The 20,730-nt window shown below is 41.0% G+C and overlaps 2 protein-coding genes across 3 annotated transcripts; one reads left to right on the forward strand and one right to left on the reverse strand.

The window, feature by feature from the left end:
- The first annotated feature begins 166 nt into the window (after positions 1–166).
- Positions 167–5,962, forward strand: LOC105191167 (protein FAM161A). Of its 2 annotated transcripts, none has more exons than XM_019845048.2 (9): positions 167–930; positions 2,294–2,858; positions 2,970–3,176; positions 3,295–3,453; positions 3,708–3,929; positions 4,144–4,416; positions 4,744–4,866; positions 4,959–5,103; positions 5,245–5,962. In XM_019845048.2, exons 2-9 carry the CDS (start codon positions 2,308–2,310, stop codon positions 5,686–5,688), a joined length of 2,124 nt encoding a protein of 707 aa, XP_019700607.1. In that variant the 5' UTR covers positions 167–930; positions 2,294–2,307; the 3' UTR covers positions 5,689–5,962. The 2 variants fall into 2 exon arrangements, with proteins under 2 accessions (XP_019700607.1, XP_019700608.1); XM_019845049.2 differs by having other exon boundaries at positions 2,301–2,858.
- Positions 5,963–5,989: 27 nt separating this feature from the next.
- LOC105191168 (uncharacterized) lies at positions 5,990–20,351 on the reverse strand. Its single transcript, XM_019845036.2, has 15 exons — positions 19,983–20,351; positions 19,803–19,881; positions 19,200–19,437; positions 18,633–18,823; positions 18,265–18,363; positions 17,629–17,944; positions 14,695–14,819; positions 12,938–13,363; positions 12,105–12,815; positions 9,879–10,027; positions 9,553–9,724; positions 9,059–9,228; positions 7,706–8,012; positions 7,187–7,458; positions 5,990–6,923 (listed from the first exon to the last, which is right to left on the reverse strand). The coding sequence occupies exons 1-15, from the start codon at positions 19,998–20,000 to the stop codon at positions 6,561–6,563; spliced, it is 3,636 nt and encodes a 1,211-aa protein (XP_019700595.1). The 5' UTR covers positions 20,001–20,351; the 3' UTR covers positions 5,990–6,560.
- Positions 20,352–20,730: the final 379 nt, after the last annotated feature.

Here is a 20,730-nt window from a genome sequence, read left to right on the forward strand (position 1 = left end):
TTCTTATATTTCGTTCATAATCAATTATTATATGTCTGTTCCGGTAATAAAGTTGATTTATTAAGAACTGTATAACCTTGGAATCATTAGTTTTATAACAAAATAATACTATACAAGCATTAATTTATTCACTCAATATATGGCTCTGAGCAGAGTTATTAAACTCCTTCTCTTATACGCCAATCACAACGATTTTGGAAATAAAAGAGAAACAAGGACAACGCGTACGCAGTCCCCAAGATCAAAAATACGCGTAGTCACGGGAACAATAACCAACCGCCGCGGAGGCGAACAAAAGACTAACAAAATAATACTATATAAGCGTTAACGACGAAATGCATCAATAATCGATTAATCGAGCAGAATGGATCCGATCGATCGATAAAAAGAAACGGGGCTGCTTTCAGGCATCACAAAATTCAAACGTTTAAATTTGCATGCTCTCTATTGGACAACAATAACTGCATATTCAGTCGAAGCGTCGTCTGTTGCTTCTCGTGAGCTTTTTGATTGAACGGGCAAGTATCCCTTCATTCTGGGGTTCTCGCAGCTTTTCTTAATTAACCAAGCGGCCAATTGTGTTGAGATATTAGCCAATTATCGTATATATATATATATATATATCTGAGGTAGATTGCTATCGGATAGCATTCACCTTGAATTAAGCAAACGAATCGATCGAGGTGGGCTATGTGGCGCGAGGACATGACTACTCATTTCCGTGTTGTAGGGCGTTAGCACTTCCACGACTTCACCATGGCGACGGCGACACTGGGCCAGGTTGCATTGATTCTCCCAGGTAGGTCGGCAGGTAGTACGGCTGCCCAAGCCGTACGGCGGCCAGTTATCTCGAAGTCTCGACCTGGTCGTGAAATCTCCGCTTCAGGGTCGAGCTGGAGTTCTACTCGGCCGATCGCTGGAAGAATGAAGGTGATTAACAGCGTGTCTACGAACAGCGCAATAGAGTCTCGTAATAAAATAGTTTACCATTTTATAAAAAATAAATTTTTGTGGATTTTTGTAAAATTACAACTGTATATAAATGATGTTCAGGTTCCTGTTTTTTAATTAATTTTTAATTATCATGACTTGTATAAGCTTATATTATTGATCGAGCAACAGAGTTCCATCTTGCTTATACTTACTATATCTTATACTTGCTATATGTCTTTGTATTATCTAGTCCAGAGCTCGGCAAAATATGCACGCGACGGCTGATTTTCGACTATCTCCGCTCACCGCTGTTCCCTTCACCTCGCCGCTCCGCGCGCTGCCTACAAGCCGTTCGAGCCTCGGGAGCGTGTTTCCAATAGTTTTCACGTCACCCATGAGGTACTATTGTTGACGCGTTTTTTTCTTAAGTGGTATCCCCAGTAGGCCTCTTCATTTTTCAAAAATGAAGTTTATAAAAAATGAGAAGTGTTCTTCTTTAACCCGTAACTGCTGTGAAGCCATTTTAAGTACGCGCACACTGTTCACCGGTCAAATTGACCGGTAGGAAACGGAATTGATGAATATCTTGACAAATAACACGACCACACAACTGCGCGTATATCAGTCGACTGACATTCAGAATGTAAGAAAATACACTGACGGATGAATACGCAACTAGAAAATTAACCGCGTTATTTAGATTTCAAATAGTGCAACGGTCAAATTGACCGGAGAACAGCAGTTACGGGTTAAGCGACGATTCCTTACGTCTTATGCGGCTCGCTACATGCAATATCCAAATTGACGTTTCCACTCTTACCAATAAAAGACGTCGAAAATCGAATTGAATATTCTTCATTTAACATATTTTATTTCGCTTCTGTTCAATTAGTTACGGGTTGTTACAGTCATCAGTGGATTAGGCTTACTGGGGATACCACTTAAAAAAAAAAATGCGTTAACAATAGTACTTCATGGGTGACGTGGAAAACTATTGGAAACACGCTCTTGAGACTCGAGCGGCTTGCTGGTAGCGCGCGGAGCGGCGAGGTAAAGGGAATAGCGGGAAGGGCGGAGATAGTCGAAAATCGGCCGCCGCGTGCACGTTTTGCCGAGCTCTGATCTAGTCTATACTTACTGTACATATCTTATGCTGACTGTAGTTGCCTATATTGCTATATAGGCAGTAGTTGTATGACTCTCTGTGTTGTACATTGTCTCTCTGATACAGTAAATATTATTACAATATTTTAGCAGAATGTATCTGTTCCATCTACTGCAGGTTTTTGGCACTTTACTAGCAGTCAAATTGAAATATTTAGTAAAAATTAACGATTAATAAAGATTAAAAAATTACCAGTTAATAGATGAACCATGACAGAGCACAGAGGCACGTCTTTTTTCCATTCATGCGTCAAAGTACCGGTAGATCCTTACAGTCGGCAACCGACTCCATCATATGAGCGTCCTCAAGCGTCCACGCGTCAAAGGATGGAGAAGAATAAGAGGATCAATTTCGCCAAGAACGAGCAAGCTGCTATCGAAGATTCGGAATCTTCGAGCCCTCGCGACACCTTGGAAAACTTTCTCGAATTTCTGGAAAGCATACCGGATTACGGGCAGGTGCATCACCTGTCGAATGAGCAGTTCAAACAAAAGGTCGAGTACCTGAGGAGAAAACAACGATTGCTCCTGCGAAACTTGAAGAATTCATACGACGATGCCGCCATTGTGGAAAACCCGCCTTCACGATTGTCAATCCCGAGAAATGACAGCTCGGGATCGAAGGATAAGTCGGATATTGGTGATCTTAAGTTGAACGGCAAGAAGTGCTATCTGGAAGAGTCCAGAACAAACAGTCCGATATTGTTTCCCTCCGGCACCTTCGCTGGTCTCGCTGAGGATCAAGACTTGTTGACCTACAGGTAACATGTCGATGATAATGAAAAAGATGAATGACGAGAACTTGAATCGATCCTTCTGCTTCGCGAGTATTTTCATCGCTGTTACTTGTAGACTTTTAACGCTGCTTTCAGATGCAGAGACAAAGACAAGGAAGCGAAGGCGATACGTAACAAGGAAATTCATTCGGCTAACAAGAGCTGGAGCACATGGAGCGAGTCGAAGAGCAACGACAGCATAAATAGCGATGGCGAGGACAGTATAGAAACAAAGAGTTTGCCTCCTAATAGCTCGAAAGAATGGCATCCTACGGTGCCGAAGCCGTTCAGCTTCACACTGAGGTGCATAATACATACACACACATACACAAGCAAATAATAATAAAACTTGTAAAGAATATCTAAATGTTCCGCGTTCTTATGTCTTGTAAATTAAACAGACTTATTATGTTCGTTTCAGGGAAGAAGCGGAAAAATATATGACGGAAGTTGAGGCAGCCGTGCGTGCGAATCAAGATAACGGGAAAAAGAGTCCTTCGAAGAAACGACGAGTCAGACCGATTCCTATCACGTCCAAGATACCGCTCTACGACAAACTAATGGCTGAAAAAGAAGAAAGGTCAGTTCGTGATCTACGTAATCCTTTTCCATTCGCAATCTAAATATAAATATATTTAAAGAGAATATAAATCTAATACGTTTATTCACAACTTTGAACACAGAGTTTGGTTTTCCTCTGGCTTTAACTCAGTGCATAATTTATTAATTATGTTTTTCCTGGAGATATCTCGTATGATAAATATTTATTGCAATTTCAAATCAAAACTGGATCCAAGTTGACAGATATCGTTTCGTCGTTTTATGAATTTCCAGAAGTCGCATCGTGCGCGAGGAGAGCGCGTTGAACCTGTTGTCCCAAGTGCGACCTTTCAAACTGGAGTGCGATCGTCGGGCTTGGCGATCCTTGGCGAGATCCAGTCCCGAACTCGGCTGCAAAAGTAGCCGCGCAAGCTTGCGCTTCAAGGCCAAGCCGGTGCCCACAAACCTGTTTGGCACTGAAATATACGATCGTATGCTCGAAGATGAATATTATAGGTCAGTCTTGCCTTGAACGTTATTTATTCTTGTATGCTATTTTCGGAAAATTTAAATTAACATTTGTATGCGCACATATCCTCGTACTCCTTGAGCGTCGATACTACGAAAATACCAAAGAAAATTGCATCAGTCGTTGTAGACTGACAAGAGACTAAACCAGAAGTCGCGCTTGAAATGTTTAATTTGAGCATGAGCTGTGCACGGTTCTCAGGCAGCTCAGAAAAAGGGTGCGGGCAGCCGAACTGTTGAAATCCTCTTCCCTGCCGCCGTCGATGGCGAGGCGCGAACGAGTCAAGTCCGCGTGTGCGCATTTGGAGGACACACCGGAGAAGAACGACGACGGCGACGAGCTTCACGCAGACAATAGCGAGTATTCGCGGCTCATCGACACCCCCGCGATGTCCGAGAGGGCCAAGTCCGCGATGACCATGCTGTCTTCGCGCGGCAATAACCTGGCTGCGGTTCTGAGATGTCAAGCTTCACGGTACTCTCTAGTTTGATGAAAAGGACACCGGGTGACCCGAAACGCGATCGACACTCCTCTAAATACGTATTTTGAGGATAATTAGAAAGCTAAAGGTTGCGCTTAGGAAATCGTTTAAACACGAGCGACGATTTGGGGCACTTTAATCGTAAGAGACAAAGAGAGAGATGCCACTTAATTACAACGAGGTTATATATTTTTCAGAAAAGACATTCTCTTTATTTGAAGAATTAGACAGACACAGCCAGACATTTTTAATCGCTTTCATTAAAGAGAGATATCTACGTAATCACGTAAATCACAAATTCGATCGCAAATTCGTCGTAGAGAGAAATTGGAACACGAGATACGGGAGCGAATGGAAGAGAAGCGGCGGGAACAGATGCTAAGGATCAAGGAGACGTTGATCGGTCGTAAGCCTGCGTGGAGGGCATTGAGATCAGCCGCTAGGTACGCATTCTGAATCTATGACTCCAAGTACTTGTCAGTTTACGTTGTTGCATCTGCTGATGTAATCTCGCTATAAAAAAAAAAAAAACAAGGCACGAGCATGAGAGGGACTTGGACATAAGGACATCTCTTCGTCGCGATGAGGCGCGAGAACAGGCCGAACGTCATCGCCTTCAGATGGAGATAATGCTAGACCGCGTGACGCAGATACCAACCCTCTTTGAACGACATTCCCAGGTATTGTATGAAGGATACAATAGGTTTGATAAATTAGTTTCGTGTGTCATATTAGAGCTACGCATATTTCCATGGAAGTTACACAGATATTTTAAATGTATTGAATGCGAATCACGCATTTCAATGCGATGCAATTTGCAGAGCTTCCAGTCGCTCGCGAAGATACAGCAGAAAACTTCTCCGAAGAGCGTCCATCGGAAGAAGAAGAAAAGGAAGAAGAAGCCGCCGCCGCCGCCGCAGCTGAAAAGATCCACATCGAGCAGCCTGGATTCGTATTTGAGCTTCGTGAGTAACTCCAGGCCGAATTCTGGATCGTTGACTAGCTCTTCCGGCACTCTGGTATCCTCAAGTCAATCGTCGAAGTCGTCGTCCGCGTCACGAAGCTCCGACAAGTCAGCGGCCAAGTCGGAAGCCTCGATGTCGAAGAAGAAGACGGATCGTGGCCCACTAAAAGTCTCAATCAACGAGACGGCGGAGTTGATCGAAGATCTTAATGATGAGAAATTCTCTAGCGACGAGCGATCTCGCAGTGATGAACGTGAGGACGTGTCGCAGAGTGACGATAACGATATTGCCGGGGAATAAACTGCAGTAGTATTTATTCCGAAATTACGTCGAATTTCTTTTTTAACTGAACGTGCATGTTCTTCAACGAACGCGCAGGTAATCATTCCTTAAACAAAATTTAATTTAACTCTATCTTTTTCTACCATTTTTAATACTTTTGTAATCTAACAAGTTTAAGATAATATAAAAAGTTGCAGTAGAAAGTAAAATATTAATCTAGAGAAAGAAAGTTGGACAACTTTCTAGGAAATCTCGTATAATCGCGAACGATAAAAGCTTTTTATGATATTTAAGGAAGAATAATAACTTTTTTTATGAAAATTCAATATAATATAATGAAGCGTACATATAAAATAATATGTCATACATTAATCGTAATTTACGCATTGAATTAGCATAAGAATAAAATATCTTTGCACTCTACCAAGTAGATAATACATACACATTCTCTCTCTCTCTCTCTCTCTCTCTCTGTATCTATTTTCTTTTTGTCCATAACGAGACTTGTTTATTACAAACAAGATAAAACGAAGCAATTTAAACTAATTATAGTCAGATGGCGCGAAAAATCGCTGTGTCTTATATAATATATAATGAGGTAAGACACTGATAAAAGGACATTTCAGTCTAAAAAATGAAAATAAAAGGTAGAATAATTAATTATCAAGAGCATCTTTTCGAACGTTTAGAGCTAATAAATTACACCTTTCTAGACATTGAGTTTAATCGGTCATTGAGACTACTTTTGCGAAATCTTTCGATATTAATGTTGTCTGTCGACTCTATTAAACTCCATGTAGATTCGAGTCTTTATTGCAGCCCGTAATTAACGTTCGTTAAGAACGCGCGTTATGAGATTCTTTCACGAATAAAGTAACGAAGTATATGCTCTAGTCTCTCATGATGTTCAGGATCCAGTCCATGTAGTAGCTAATTCTAGTATACACTCCAGGGAAGCCAGCGGTGCCGCAATTCTTCAGACCATAGCTGACCACGCCGTACTGAACGATGCGCACCTTGTTGCGCACATTCGGACCATTGTATATAGCAGGCGCTTGAAGGGGCCCTCCGCTATCGCCCATGCAAGAGTCTACCATGTTTAAACCGCCAGCACAGATTTGCTTGTACCAAATCTCCACGGTATTCTTGTAGACCTCAGCGCATTGCTCGTTGGTTATCACCGGCAATTTCGCTTGCAGGAGATCCTGACTACGCGGGCCCAATTCCGTTGCGCCCCAGCCTGTCACTATAGCCTGCAATCAGGTAACAAAAAAAGAACATAAGATCGGAGGAACTGAAAGAGGAACTGTTTCTCCTCGAAGAAACTGCGTCTTGAAAGGGACGAAAAAATTGCCGGAGAAGAGGAAACACTTGCCAAAATATATCTGAAGAGTGCATTTCATTGCAAATGCAAACTGAAGCAACATAATTGTAAGTTTCAATTCTCCTTTGCATTACTTTGTAATCAGTAAATAAAAAGTAGAGAGGACACACGTGTGTGTCAAGAGAGTCTCACCCTTTTCTGGGATAGTCTGGTCGCAGTGCCGAATGGCAAACAAATGGGCTTGACATTGCTGGGCCTGAAATCCACAGTGCTGTTCAGCCTGATGAGCGCAACATCATTTTGCAACTTCGCTCTCATGTATTCCGGATGGAAGTGGACGCTCTCAATACCAAAATCTTGATACTTCTCGGCACACTGGATCTCGAGTCCGTTCTCGTCCGTGTCGCAATCACGCTCCTTGCTTATGTCATGATCACCTACTCTGACTCCTATCAGTGTGAGATCTGAAAAAGGAGTGAGTCAAGCAGAATTATTATCGCTCGCGCAAGAAACGAGGAAACACGCTTGAAAAAGGAAAATTGCTTGAAAGTGCAGAGGTCGTTCTTAAAGACCGTTCAACATTCTTCGTAACTGTTTGGAAAGAAGAATATCTTAAGGAGGAAGTTACGCAATTCTTTTTCCCTTCTTTTGTTTTCCTTATTGTTCCGCTAAAACCCTCGTATTTCTTATTTAAGGTTCTAATCTTCTTACCTCTGGGTAGAGTTGTGACGCAATGGGCAGCTGTGAGGATGTACCGTGAGGAAATAATCGTGCCGCCGCAACGGAACTCTGTCCCTCTTCCGGTGTTGTACGCGATAAGTGCCATCCACGGATATTCGTTGATGCTCGTTTTGTTGCCGCCGATTACTCTCTGCTGAGTTATAGGTCCGCAAGTCTGATGCTCTAGAAGACGCAAATTCGGGTGATTTGTCACATTCGGAGGATCAGGAACGCTCCCGGTCTGCGTGTTTGGTGTTACCGGCGGCAGCGGCGTCGGCGTCGGTGTCGGTGTTGGTGTCTGCGGAAGATGCTTTAGGTAACAAAAAATGCAGTTTCTTCTCGCATGGGAAATATGCATTCAAGGCGATGCATTCAAGCGTTACTTTTGCGTAACGTCGTTTTGCACGTGCCAGCACGTATCGTATCGATCGCACATTTACATGCCACGTCATTAATTACTATCATGAATCCGACAATTTTACAATTCCAGGAGTTGTAGCATCATTTAATCGTCGAAATTAGAAAAAAACCCATTCGTAAAATGCGTAATAGTTAAATTGTAACAGCGCAATTGAAACATGTCCACTTTTTCAAAGGATACTTTTGCGTCGCAGTTAAATTGTAATTGTAATAGCACAAATCAAGTGCGCCAATTTCTTCGAAGAATACTTTTCTTTTTTTAATTAAAATATAAAAGAATATTCTCAATGCAGTCTCCATACATTTTAGATTTCCACGCGAAACTTTAGGAATCCGATGAATATAACGGAATAAAGACGAAGCGGATGCAAACGATCAGAGAAACCTGTTCTATGTTATTTTAGGCGGAATATCAAGCGACCTGTGACGACGAATCCGCGACGAATCGTCATACATATGAGCAACGTAAAGACGGTATGTACGTTTAATTCGAGATATTACGCATGTACATATATGGAGAATAAAGAGGAAACTATAGAATTTCATGAGGACGTAAACACTCTTGAGAATCCACCGATAATACTTTCCAAGATGAATTGAAACTTATTTTAGAAAATAATGATCAGTCAAAGAGAAAAATTGAAAGTATGAATCATCTTGACCTTTTGTCTCATTGGTAGAAGGTCATAATAATTAATTTTGAAATGCATGCTTTGGAGACATACACTTTTTTTCGAAATTCTATTCTACTCTTCTATTCTATTAGTTCTTAAATTCTATTCTTGCGATTTTCTGCTTTAATCTGAGTTTCCTTATATCCTGGCTACTCCTTTTCTTATATTTCAACTGTCTACTTAATGTCAACATTTTTATTGACAAGTGTTCCTTTCAAATTCATCTTGGACAATTTAGTCAAGTGATTACCTGATTTATACAGCAGACCATCGGATCCTTTCCTTCGAAGCCACATTGCGAGTTCCTGAGACTTTCTATCGCTTCCTGCGATAGTGGTTTCGGACCTCTGAGAATTTCAATCAAGGGCGGGCAGTTGCGGATATTGATGCATTCGGCGCGCCTATCTACGCACTTGTTCTCTGCGAAGGTAAATTATTATCACGTTACTTCTCATACTGTCTAAAAAATACATTTCATTGTCTTTCGTGAAAAATCCTCGAGATACGTTTTGTCAGAGGCGTCGCGTGAAACAGTCCGAGGCGAAGACGAGTCTTGCCTTGACACAAACGTAAATAAAATTGCAGAAGCATTTTTGCATAAAACACGTGATGCCAGCTTGGCATTAACATAAATTAATAACTGGTATCGATATAAACAGACAATCGAATTTATGTAAAATTCAAGATAGAATCTCATAGCTAGATCCAAAGTTTCAATTTAGAGTTGAAATTATTAGTACTTACGCGCACTGATCGTCGTCAGGACAAGGAACAGAAAGAACAGATCGGTGAATATCATTGTTTCTGGTCGGAAAAGCACAGCTTTCTGCCAATCTCCCGAATATGCCTCTCGCGTAGAGTTTCTCTTCTTCTTTTTCTTCTTCTTCTTTATTTTTCCCTTTATCTTTCTTCGTCGCTAATTAGAACGTTTCAGTGAGTTTCCTATTTTGCTCCGAAGGTTATCGCCGAGTAATGCGTTGGGAATGGACAGCTCACACTCTCGTGAAGAATTAATAATGACGTTCACCGCTCGCACTGATTTACTATAACGCCGAGATACAGACCATTACCGAGCTTATCCAGTGCTGATCAGTGGTCTGCAAGTTGGCCAGCAACCGACTAGTCCCTCCACTACCTGCTGAGCCAAATAAATCGTCGGATCTCGTAAAGTAGTAGGGGAAATCTTTGTGGCGATCGTGAATCGGTTGCGATGAGCAGACTGTTCGCATGAACGTCAAGCGCGAAGTTGCGGTTAGCAATTTGCGTCATTCCGTGAAAATCGGAAGCGCGCTAGTCAGCTTTCCTGCAGAGGAAAAGGTTGCTCTTTTTATCATCATTTCTTCATTGTTCCGTTTAAATTTGCATTTCACATTTGACGATTTACAACTGATAATCCGCAGCTGAACACGATTATCTACGGCATTAATTTCACTCGTGAGGTAAAATCACTTGTGAAATCACTTGATGGACTGGATTCTCACATAAAATAATTGATTACTGACGTCATGACGTCATGATGTATAGTTCCTTTCCAGGGATTTCCGAGATAATGTTGTTATGCAATTTGATACTCGCAAACAGGAAGTGTGTCATGTATATTATATATTATACACGATAGTCACACATGATTGACAAGATAGTTACAAGGAAAAGCCGATACTTTCCGCCAAATTTATCGCCATTAACAGGAAAGTCGTCTATTACAATTTTTTGTATTTTGTTTTTGTGATTATTACTCATGCTAACAACATTTTCGATTTTGTCTTCTCAGTAACAAGCGGGAAAAGATTCAATTGTATTAAAGTTTTATTGATTATAAGATGATTGATTATAAGACGAGTGAACATTGCCGTCTGAACTTTGCACTTTTAGTTATTTATCAATAATTGATATAAAGACACAATCAAACTTTTCAAGAGTCGTCGCAACGTCTTTAATGATGTTTCCGAAAGCATCTTGGGACTGAGAGTACTGCGAGATAACACTGACGAGATACATAGATCAACTTCTCGTAATGGCCCACGCACGATGATAACCTCGAGGGCAAACAACAATTCAAAGATTTAACATATTTTCAAGATCCTTTCGTCATTTAACTTCGCGAGATTATGTCATTTGCAATTCAATGTTTTTTCCAGGGAAAGATGACATTATCGAAAAATGACAAACAATATGTTTAATAGGTGAAGAATTGAAAAATAAAAGCAAAACATTGCAAAATATTGCTGCAACTTTTTATCTTACAGATGGTAAGTTTATGCGATATTTATACGACATTTGTAAAATTTCGATTGCACCATAATGAGATAAAGATAAGGCGGATGACAGCAGCACATAGCACAGTGGCATAGAAAATATGAAATGATAAAAACACAAATATATCATGATAAATTTTAGTTTATTTCTTAAAATTGCTAGATTAAAAAAAATACTTTTCTTAGTGTTTACACGCTAATAATCTTACAAAATAATTTTCATAATATTAATTTGACGATGAATCTGCGTTTAATATTTCCACGAATCATCGCTTTTTCGTTTGAGTAAAATTCTAAATTCTAAAAACATTTATTGAATGTGTTGTTAGAAAATACGTCGTTACAAATGCAGATAAAATATGTGTGAGCAATATGTCGCTTAACTTTAATTCTACTTCTCACGTGTGTTATATATATATATATATATATATGTATATATCTAATTAATAACTATTTTACATTTTACATGAATATATTTATAGAGTCTCTTATAAAATGTCTTATAAAACATTATTCAGTTCTAAATCTCAATATGATAAAGAAACGATTAGTCATTATTACAATAACTACAATAAAATTAATGAACAATTTAATAAGGTCCCTTCTGTCAATGTACAATTTACTTATCATGCTGTAATGTTGTTTCTATTGCCACATTCTCGTTCTTTTTTCATTATTTTCGGCAAACAAAATTTCAGAAATGTATAATCGCCATTGTTGAAAAAATTCTTATCACTTCATCGGTTAATGTTTCATCACGTTGAACAACAGAGATATTTTTCTCAACGGTACAACGGTATCCCACTCCTAACAACACGAAGTTAAATCCAACGAAAATAATTAATTCCGCGAAGGATGCAAAACACGTTCCTCTTGAACTGAATTTAAAATAAGTTTACGATGTTCATGCGACACACACACACACACACACACACACACCGTTAGTCTCTAGTAAGAGTAGAAGAATATCATTAACAAATGACCTTCGCAAATCACACATTCTCTTCACATATAAAATATTTATCAAGAATATTCTGCTTTACGCTCTTATGTTATTAAGAATCCAGGGAACGAAGTCTGAGACTTTGCTGTATACACCGGGCCAGCCCTCCATGCCGCAAGGCGACGGACCGAAGGATACTACACCTATAGCGGTCCACCTTCCAGTCCCGTCGGCGATTCTCTCGATGGCCATCAAGGGACCACCCGAGTCACCTCTGCACGAGTCCTTGCCTCGTTGACCGCCCGCACAAATCTGCCCTAAGCCCAACCTGACGCCAGCGGCGCTGTAAGTCTGTTCGCATTGTTCTTTGTTCGTCAATGGCAACGACAGCTTAAGCTTGACATCGGAAGCCGAGCGGGTCTCCGTTTTGCCCCATCCAGCCACGTAGAATTTGTTACCAAGAGACGAGTTGGACGGTAGGCAGATGGGCTTGATGAACCTAGTGAACTGCACGTCGCGGCTGAGACGCAGCAGCGCGATGTCGTTGCGCTGGTCCCTGGACAACGGTTTGTATTGTTCATGGGCGATCTGCTCTTCGACACCTACGGAGATGGGATCGTCGGAGCAGATCATGGAATTCTCGCCGTCCCTCACGCAGTCTTGCTCGGTTTCGGTGTTGTACTCCCCGAGACGAACGCTGGTCAATCTCCAAGTGGGCGGCAGGTCTTTGCCCTTGATACAGTGGGCAGCGGTGAGGATGTAACGCTTGCTGATCAGCACACCGCCACACGCCGTCGTCCTGCCGTTAGCTGTAATCAAGATGGTCGAAATAGATACATCAAGAATATTGGCAATGAAGGGTAAACAAAAGAATCGATATACTACGTTCATCATTAAAAAAATCAGCGATAGCACTTGAGGTCTCACTCACGTTTTTGGTATTCCAAGAGCGCCATCCACGGGAACTCGTCAAGGTCGGTGCGCTCGCCGCCGAAGATTTTCTGCGACAAGTCGCGGCCGCAGACGTTCGGTAGAAGAGGGTTGTTGGCCAGGTTGTATACGGGATCGTTTCCGTCGTCGTTCTGCGATGAAGTAGTAGCTTCCGGGTTTGTACCTGTGGTACCAGGGTTCGTCTGGACTCCGCCCGGACGGGTGTTGACATTCGAATTACCACCGACAAGGCAGCATACCAACGGATCCGAACCCTCAAAACCGCAGTGGTTTTGTCTTAGATAGGAGATAGCTTGGTCGCGAGATTGCTGCAAGATGGTGGCTACCATCTGACAATTACGCACAGCTATGCATGTACCACGTTGGCCATCAACGTTGCAGTTCATTTGCCGGTTTGACTGGTATTCTACGAGGGAGAAAGAGAACGGAAGCTTTACATACAGCCAAAGGTAATCGCAATGTTTATTTTCTGAACGATGAGACGTAAGACGGATCTTCCTCCTCGTTTCCTTCTTTCGTAATTTCCTTCTTTCATCGACTTTGCGCATCATTCCTTGCTATTTTTTCTCGCAGTATTGCTATACTCCGAGGGAGAGTTTTTTTTGTTTGTTCGAAACAATTTGTGAGCCTCAAAGTGTCGTGATACGCATGCTTGAACAGAGGTAATCCCACCGTATCTTCTTTTATCGCCGTGACTAGCTGCTAGTTATTCCCAGTACTGGCCATCAATTTGATGACGTAATGTAAAATAATGCAGCGTACAATTTAAAAGACACAATGAGAAACTAGTACCTGGCTTTGGTTTTCGCGGAAGCGTGTAATAAATTGATAATTAATGTCGTAAATCCAGATAATTGCAGCGATTAAGTTTCCATCGATTATTAAAATTATTTTTGAAATGTACGCGATTGCATTCAAACTTCAAGTGTGTGTGTGTGTGTGTGTGTTTTAGCGATTATTATTGTTTGTACATGCGTGAGTGCACCTTGAATGCAATCGATGCGTGATTTTTTGCAATATGTAAAAAAATTATAAAATAGCGATTATAAGTTGTGCTCTTTTCATTACAAATTATATTTAGAAAATAATTAAAAATCTCGATTATAAAAAAAGAGAGATAAAAGTTGTATAAGAAATTGCAAATTGAGGCATTCTGTATGAGTTATAATTTATTTCAAAGCTATTTTTTCGCAAGAGACACATTAATTAAAATCTCGAAAATAATCTCGCATATCTTGTTAAAAAATTGATACACGATGCATGTAAATTCCACGATTCCAATTGGATATTTTTCTGTTCTCCCGATGCTATTTATTTATAGTGAGGTAACTTGGATCGCAAATAACCTTGACGAGTCAACTCCGTTTATCGATATTCTTCCCAAACCTGTAGCGCCAGTCGAATCGTTTTGAACAACATATAAATTTAAACTATATAAGAAAAAGGGTTTTTTTTAGAAAGTTTGGACATCTTTTGGATGTAAATTGGATTTCAAGGATGAATGATTATGCGAGAGTTTATCAGAGAAGTTTGTTGTGTACGATTACAAATTTAAAAGAGAGAGATTAAAATTAAATTTAAAACAATTTAAAAGAGAGAGAAAGAGAAAAGGAGGAGAAAGCGCGAAGACAGCCGAATCTTAATTAATCAGTCTTCAGCTAATCGTTAATCCAATATTCGCACGATAACTAAACGTTAGTGTGTATATGTGCATGTCTTAAAAGTTCTCTCACTTACGCGCATCAATACAGACGACTAACAGCGCTAGAAACTTGGAGATCATCAAGAAGGTCGAACGAGACATCTCCGATGCTAATGATTCTACTTTGCGGGCAGGAATAGTCAACTGGAGATCAGGACGTGATCAGTCACTTTGACAGCGAAGACTTGCTCGATCTCTGCAGCTTCCACCGTTTTATGGCTGTCGCTCTTAAGACCAGGACATCGACTGACACTGGTGTCCATGATGGAGTGACCAATACCAGGGTCAACAACTGTCCCCACCAGCGGCGCGAGTCTCGAGTTGGTTAATTAGCAGGGGCGGACTGACCAAGAAATGACTATCAGGAAAAGTTCATATTCTTGCAAGTTCGTGATCATATCTCATGTGAAAGAAGGTAAAAATATTATGGTCTATATTCTCTCCTGTCTTCAGATAATAGTTCTACATCACATGAATAACATTTAATAACTCGATGACAATTTTGTTTGCAATTTCAGACGTTGTGATTCTTTCATGCATCAAATCAAATCGCAGCAACGAATAAGATATATGCGAGAATGATTAATATTAATCAAGATTGATATTGACATGATTGATATTGACATTAGTATTGACGTCTGCTCGATGTTTACACCGGCCCTTACAATTTCCATCCCATCGGGGCTTCCCCGGTGAGTTTTACCGTCGGCGCGCTCCTGCTTCGCTCGCCGCCGGCGATCTTTCTCGTTCCTTTTTTTCCGCTTCCAAAGACAACAACGCATGCTTTAACCCATTAATGCCCGCTGGGACAGAAATTTCGCGTTGATTTCAATGTTATGAATTTTTATAAAAATGCTCGAAAATTTTAATTCAAAGTACATTACTAAGAGTTTTCGAGGTCGCTCTTTCCGAATCCGCTGCGAGAATCATAAAAAAATGCGTGTTTGTATTGATTTATAACGGTTTTTTTCCAAAAAATGCGATTTTTTCTCGTCAATTTTTTTTAAAATCATGGATTTCATCTTGATAAAAATGTTGAATATTACTGAAAAGTACTCCAATCGTGTCCTCAAGACTTGCACTTGAAATATATGTGGTTCTGAAATTTTTTGCAATTTAGTAATTTCAATATGGCGAGCATATGCATGTATCACCATAGATCTCATGTATCACCATAGATATCGCCGGATCCTTGGGAACTCGGTCGAATAACTCGTTATGACCCAAATTTGGGGCCTACCACATGAAAGAACTCGATCAACAGGACAACTTTTATTTTAGATAATTTTTCATAAAAATGCACTCATAACGACCGATATTCGACCGAGTTCCCAAGAATCCGGCGATATCTATAGTAATACATTGTTTACATTGCTTAAAAACTTGTAGATTCACCAAAAGATAGATTGATTTTTCTTTTCCTTTCGCGTATATAATTCTGTATGATCCAGGATAAAGCTCGTTTAATTTTTTACGTTCATATTAATTACGATACATCGATTATTATGTATGTGTGTGTGTGCGCTGCGTGTATTTAATTTTTTTTATCAATCTGTTATAGATCTGACGTAAAGTACGAGGTACTCTTCCGGAAACACGGAAACTTCCTAGGATCCAAAGAGTTCGCATCGCGTCCGCTCGCTGAGTTTTCCTCCTTCCTGACGGCGGAGTTTAAGGAACTTGTCCCTGAGAAGATCGCGCAACACGATGTCATGGTGTTAATAACTGATTGCAAATTCGTAGAAAACATTCTGATGTCACCTCGATTCTCTCATCGAGAAGAAAAGAAAAAAACAAACGAAATAGAATCGGTCGCAGTTGAAGATATATCTATCATTATAATCGTCAGTAATCGTGCCTTTTTTACGCTCATTACGTAAAAACCGCTCGTAGCGTAACTGCAGGCTGTTTACGCATTTTAGAAATTACACCCTGCATACAGTCATAAATAAGATTTAACGCGATTTCTTTCCTGCTAACATGTTTTGTCACGCAAAAGTGACTCCGTGTACACGTGGAGACGTGAGCATTTGTGCTTTACGCCGGGAAGGTAAACAGAAAAGAGAACGTACATTGCATGATCCTCTTACTTCCAGGTATAATGCGTACTATTTCCATTATTTCGCATTTGATCTCGTGACAGTTGCGCGCGATCGATCGGCGAGCCGACGCAGTTCCGCGGAAAGATGATTCAGTCGGTGCACGGGGTAAAAAGGCGAAAGAATAAACTCGAAAGAATATTGCGCGTTTGTGTTCGCGAACGTGTAGTACGAACCTAGCCATTTGGGAACACCCTGACTTCCCCGGGTAACACATTATACATGACGAATCCGGCGGATGAATCCTGCGGTTACGCATTTCCATGAGGAAACGACTGCAAGTGCATTCCGATGGATCTAGTTGAATTCGGATGGATTCCGATGAAGTTCGATAGAACGTCTAATGAATTCCCACGTGCACGACTGCATCGCTCGTTCGCTTTCACGAGTAGAGCGAGCGATTGCGAATACGATTGCTTCCTGGTCGTCGCGGCTGGAAATTCCTCGCGAAAGATCACGCGAGCGATTCTAATTTTCACGATTGCGGGATTTCTGTAATTTTCATAATTACTTTCACGAGTAAATAAGGAGGAGGGTAAGGGACGGAGGAGCGAGAGACGTAGACATGGGGAAATCCTGCGGTCGTTTACGTTTGAAGATCTTTATTTTTGCGGCTGATCCTGCTGATTAATTGTCCCTGCGAGCAAATTCAAGGATCAAACTACCAATCCACCTGTGACGCATCATCATCGTGAAACTTCACGAATTTGTTTCATCAATTTGTTCGATCAGTTTCTCACGAAATATAACGCTAGCGTCTCGAATAGACAAGAGCAGCTTCTGCTTCAGATAGAAAATGTTTGGTTAAGCAGATCTATGATCTCATTTTCAGCGCGACTGGAGCGACTCGCCACCCTGTGTTCTCCTCACGCGGAGATGTGGTCCAAAATCCATGTGCTGTACTTGGCGATCTTGCTGTAGACCGCGGGCGTCAAGGAGCCGCCGCAGTTCTTCGCGCCGAAGGAGACGACGCCGATGAAGTAGTATCTCGGCGGCCCGTCTTGGCTCTGCACTTTCATCAGGGGTCCGCCGCTGTCGCCGCCGCAGGAGTCTTGCCCCAGGACACCACCTACGCACATCTGCTTGTCGCCAATGCTCGCGTAATCCCTGAAGGACACCTTACATCTGTTCGTGTCGACGATCGGCAGCTTGACCGTCTGCAGGATCGTGCTGGGCTTCGGGTCGTCTGTCGATAACGAATCGATTTCTAATCCATGCGGTAGCTTTAAAACGGGAGACGGCGAGCAGGGACGGCTGGCAAAGAGAGGCTCTTTTCGAGATGATTGGAGGAGAAATGTAAAGTACTTTTGATGAAAATTTAACTCATTGAATTGTACGCTAAAGACTGCTTAGTGTCATGATAAAGTCTGTGCGTATTTTTAAGCGGATGATTTTTTCACGCAGGTTTCACACAACAAAGAGAATAACAGGAAAGCGAATGTAGGTACTTGAAGACGGGAAGTACTACTTGATATTAATACACAGATAACCGCGGAAGCTCCTTACTGATATCGTATATCCCCCAACCAGCGACTTCCGCCATCTCGCCGACAAAGTCCTTCTCCAGGAGTTGGCCGCTCATTATGCATATCGGCCTCACGTGATCTGCATATTACAGCAGAAAATTAATTCACTTTCGGGAATCTGACAACTGACGTCGGTCGTGACCGCACGAATAAGAGAAAGGCTCTAATCTGTTCTTCGAAATTACACGCGGGGAACTTTACGCACGATCTGCTTCAGTAGAGCAAAGATCACTGGAGACTCGATCCAGGAAAGACCATGGGTGTGATATGTTTCTTTCGCTACACTTGTTGATACATGTTGGTTAAGACCGATCGATCGAAATTTCTCGCCAGCTAGTCGACACTCACCGTTATAAATCGCCGGTTTTTCCAGCCGTATAATAGCTATATCGTTCCTATATGGCGGCTTGTCGTAATTTTCATGGATGATTATCGATTCTGGCAGAAAATCTTGCACCGGTTTTGCGCAATAGTTGTCCTCACAATCGGGATCAATCAGAGTATTGTGCTCACCCAAACGAATCCCACCGACCTTGAAACTTGGAGGAAGCACGCTTCATTATATAGCATACGTACAACAACTCAGCCGCTCTATTAAAACTCGATAAAGTGAGATGAAAATGAGCAAATTGTAATCGTAATCGCAACGATTGTAACGTCTCTTCGGTAAGGTAATCTAAGAGACAAGTGAGAATCAGAGTTTGAACGCAAAGCAATAAAAAATTGTATTTCTGTATAATTTAATTATATGAAATTAATAGTTGGTCGTTATTTTAACTATCTACGAGAATTCTTCCAATTTACACGAGTTAAATATTGCGAGTGTTCAACGAGCGATCGATGACGTGGTTGTGAAGATATTTTATCTCCATGTTTCTTTCTCTCTCTCTCTTTTTAGCGATAAAGTTGAAATACCTGTCGGGCAGATTCGTTACGCAGTGGGCGGCCGTGACTACATACAGTTGATTGATTAAACTGCCGCCGCACCTGTAGGATAATCCGCCGCCTGTGCTAGGACCGCTGTAACCAATTCTCGCAATCCAAGGATACGCGCCGAGGCTTGCATTCTTGCCACCGATAATACGATCGCTGTTGGAATTTCCGCATTTTGTGTGTTCCAGCAGCATCCAGTTGGGATGTTTCGTTATATCGGCTATACGGATCGTTAAATCTGCTGTAATATCGCTTTCGCGTGTAGACTTCTCCGATCATAGCTTTTATTAACATTCTAACGGGTCAGTCGAAACGTTCAATTCGATTTTTGAGTCGTACTTTGTCTTTATTACATTCGATGGAAAAAAAAATTATCACCTAAATAATCACCGTGTGTCATCATTTATGAGATTTACACAAAACGCAAAAGTGTTGGCACCCCATTCGAGTACCTCTAATGCAGAAAACGGCCCCGCCTCATCGTTGAGGAAGAGACGAAAATCGAACCAAACGACTCTCCAAGCGACCCAATATTTACAAAAGATTCGATTCTCTTAAATTTTTGCCGAAACGAAAATGGATTACCCTCACTCGTGGAGAACACCATGGAGATACCGCACAAGAGTATAAGATGGCATGATAAATGTCGCATTCTGTCTGGAAACTGAAAGACAAATTCGTTGTTCCAATCGGCGTCTACCTAGTCAATATTAATTTTGTAAAACGCTCTGGGCTAATATCTTCAGAATCGCGGGATATTCTCACCGTAAACTGCAGCGACATTGTATAGATATTGTGCGCAAATTATATAGAAGCCGCGGACCTCGTTTCTTGTCAGGTGCAACATTCGAACTACGGTCTGGTGGCTAACGTTTATTTCGTTGATCTCCTATGCGCCTGTGCACCTTATCTCTACCGTGTCAAAACGCGCATTACAGTCCGATTGATCTCAACTTATAATTCGCTCAGCCACAACTCCACCTTATGATATTAACCATCCATCGCTCGATGTATGACCGATTGAAGCGAGACGACTCTACCTTCCGAGAAAAATACATTTTGCCAATTTCCTCCTCTTGCAGGATACAAGATAAAATCTTTAATATGGAGGAAATTTATCGTTATTTTTTTTTTAGCAGCATTATATCTTCGAGAGTTGAACAAAATATAAATATGTCTATCAGACAATTTCGCTATCGAACAAAGTGTCAACGGATAAGGCTCGCTAGGAATTCAAAATGAAGAGAGATAATAGTTAGAATTTTGAAAATAGTTATCGTAGGTAAGACTCTTGTATCTCGTTGCTGTTGTTACGTTTATACATCAAACTTTATTATACCAAAACTTCAAAATAATTACATATTTATTACAGACAAGCTAAATATCAATCAAAAAGAAATACATAAAACGTAAGATTAAACGGAGTAAATTGTGTAAAACAATGTCGACCTTGCAGCTTAAATTTTGCAAAACCTGCTGTAAACCTTATTTCCGTATTTACCAGAGTAGAGTA

The sequence above is a fragment of the Harpegnathos saltator genome, unplaced genomic scaffold (genome assembly GCF_003227715.2).
Source record: "Harpegnathos saltator strain DR-91 unplaced genomic scaffold, Hsal_v8.6 scaffold53, whole genome shotgun sequence".
In the NCBI taxonomy this organism is placed as follows: Eukaryota; Metazoa; Arthropoda; class Insecta; order Hymenoptera; family Formicidae; genus Harpegnathos; species Harpegnathos saltator.